We start from the raw sequence: 2,422 nt of genomic DNA on the forward strand, positions 1-2,422 counted from the left end.
AGGGCACCTGGCCCGATCGTTTAGCAAGATGATGGTGTGTCCTCCGGGGCAGGGAGAAGAAATAAACTCCGAAGAGATAGTGGTGCCGCGGCTGCGTGGCGCGACTGAGGCCTCGGTTGCTATGGTGACGCGGCATCCTGGAACTCACTTCCGTAGTGGGGCGGGGCAGCCCTAGGCTTGGAGAGTCCGTGAGGGTGGATGGTTTCTCCTTCCCCTCCCAGAATGCCCCGCTGCCTTTTGCGTGCTGACGTCACGGGAGGGCGTGCTCACGTCATGAGCAGATTAACCGCGCTATATAAAGCGGTCAGCAGCTGCAGAAACTCCAGAAGGTAGTTATCTCTGGCCCGGACTGGTTCACTCCTCCGAAAGGCACCAGGAGGCGAGGTGACAGCTCACTGAGGTCCCGGGGCAAACGAGGAGGCTGCGGTCGTGACGCGGTCCGCGGTCCGCGGGAGAGTTTCTCAGGTTAGGCGCAGGCGCAGATGTGTTAGGAGCGGCCACTGAGGCGGACGACCCAGCAGCGCTTCCGGGTAGTTCGGTGGCGCCTCGGACTTGGGGTCCTCGACCGGGGCCAAAGATCCGACCCCGCGAAGGCGGCTTTCCCCGGTGTGAGGGTCGCGGACCGCAGGAGAGGCGAAAAGAACACGGATTGGACCAGACCCGAACTACCGACCCTTGCCCATGGCGGCCTTCGTAAGTATGAGGCGGGGTCCCGGGGTTCCGACGGCCTCAGCAATCAGTCCCTCACTCACCGTCCCGCTTTCTCTCCGCGCAGGGTCCTGGCAGCCAGAATGTCACTGAGTATGTCGTTCGAGTTCCCAAGTAAGTCTCACCCGCCCCCCGCCCCCCCAAACAATCAAAACCTTTAAGAGCCTCTAGGCATGCCAGGCGCTGCCTTGCCTGTGATTCATCCTCCAGACTGGCCGCGACTTGAGGGCAGGGCTGGGATTGAGCGAGGACCCTCTGGGGTAGCACTGTTTTTGAATGGAATGAATGAATGAATGAGTACATTCATATGCAAGCGATGCAGCCCCTGGCCTAACATTCCCTCTGCCAGGAATCTTGTGGATCCCCAAAACCAGTTCCAGTATTTTCCTCCTCCAGGAAGCAGTCTCTGCTTGCCTTCCCTCCTGCCTAGGGCTGAGTTCCCGATTATTCATCTTGGTTCCCCTAAATCTTTGTACCTTTTTCTGCGTGGGTTGAGAGTACGGATCTGGCTTCCGTGACAGACTTGGGACCTCTGGGGTGTTTTAAGGGTCCTCAGCATTGCCTGTCACAGAGGGCTGAACCCGGGAGGGTTTGTTGAATGGATTGAGGCTCAATCATTGAGCACTATCTCTTCTTGATCATTCCAGAAATACAACCAAAAAATATAACATCATGGCCTTCAATGCAGCTGATAAAGTCAACTTCGCTACTTGGAATCAGGTAAGTCCGGGTTCTGAGGGGAATGAGAATTGATTGTGAATGTCGTGGCCGTGATAGTAACTAAGTGTGTTCCCTCGGTGCTTCCCCAGTGGAGATAAGTGACAACTAAGGTCCAGGTTGAGCAGCTGGGCTCTGAGTAGAACTTGTCAGGCCCTGCAGGAGGCCTTCCAAAAGGAGAACATTTAGACATTGTGCCCACTGATGGGCATTTTGGGCCTAGATTTTTCTGGGCAAAGGAGGAGGCTACATCCGACACATGGTCTCAGAGTCCCCACTGTAAGGGCTTTGGAAGTTGTCTCAGTCCGTTGGGGCTGCTGTAACAGAACATCATATAAACAACAGCCATTTATTGCTCACAGCTCAGGAGGCTGAAAGTCCAAGATTAAGGCACCAGCAGATTTGGTGTCTGGAAAGGCCCGCTTTCTAGTTCATAGACAGCACTGTTCTCGCTGTGTCCTTTACGAAGGGGCAGGGGAACTCTCTGGGACCCTTTGGTATAAGGGCTCCACCCTCATGATAAAATCACCTCCCAAGATACCATCCACAGGTGTTAGGTTTCAACATAGGCATTTTGGGACGGAGATACAAACAGTCTATAGCAGAAGCCATTCAGGGTTTTAACACTAGAAAGACTGAAATTTAGTATATACCTATATTGCCCCAAAGCAGTCAAAATGACTGCATTGTGAAAGAATAACTAATGTGTAAAGAAATTTGCTTAAAATTAATTTTTAATATTTTTTATATTATTTACAGTTATATAACAAGTTATTCAACATTTCTTTCATGAATTTAAGGCGCAAAAGAAATAAAACAAACAACTTATTAGAACAAGTATCACTGCATAAAGATTCGAATAACAAGTACTAGTTTAGCTTATTGAGCAACTGCAACTTATCAAGTATCGACAATTTATCATGTACTTGTATGTTATCATGTGACGGTAATCGAAAAAAACTGAAAACTGGTATTTCAATACAGAGACGAACTGGTC

At 50.7% G+C, this 2,422-nt stretch overlaps 1 protein-coding gene across 3 annotated transcripts in view; it reads left to right on the forward strand.

Annotated features, from left to right (window-relative positions):
• Positions 1-264: 264 nt before the first annotated feature.
• Positions 265-2,422, forward strand: part of GTF2F1 (general transcription factor IIF subunit 1) — a 10,138-nt gene continuing 7,980 nt past the window's right edge. Inside the window, exons 1-4 of one of the 3 annotated variants that reach the window (XM_015564277.1) lie at positions 265-622; positions 674-693; positions 776-822; positions 1,356-1,428. In XM_015564277.1, the coding sequence (XP_015419763.1) occupies positions 682-693; positions 776-822; positions 1,356-1,428 (132 nt within the window). In that variant the 5' untranslated portion in view covers positions 265-622; positions 674-681. Of the gene's footprint in view, positions 694-775; positions 823-1,355; positions 1,429-2,422 lie in introns of all 3 variants that reach the window. The other 2 variants (XM_006764225.2, XM_006764224.2) reach the window with 2 other exon arrangements.

Source organism: Myotis davidii, unplaced genomic scaffold (assembly GCF_000327345.1).
Source record: "Myotis davidii unplaced genomic scaffold, ASM32734v1 scaffold341, whole genome shotgun sequence".
In the NCBI taxonomy this organism is placed as follows: domain Eukaryota; kingdom Metazoa; phylum Chordata; class Mammalia; order Chiroptera; family Vespertilionidae; genus Myotis; species Myotis davidii.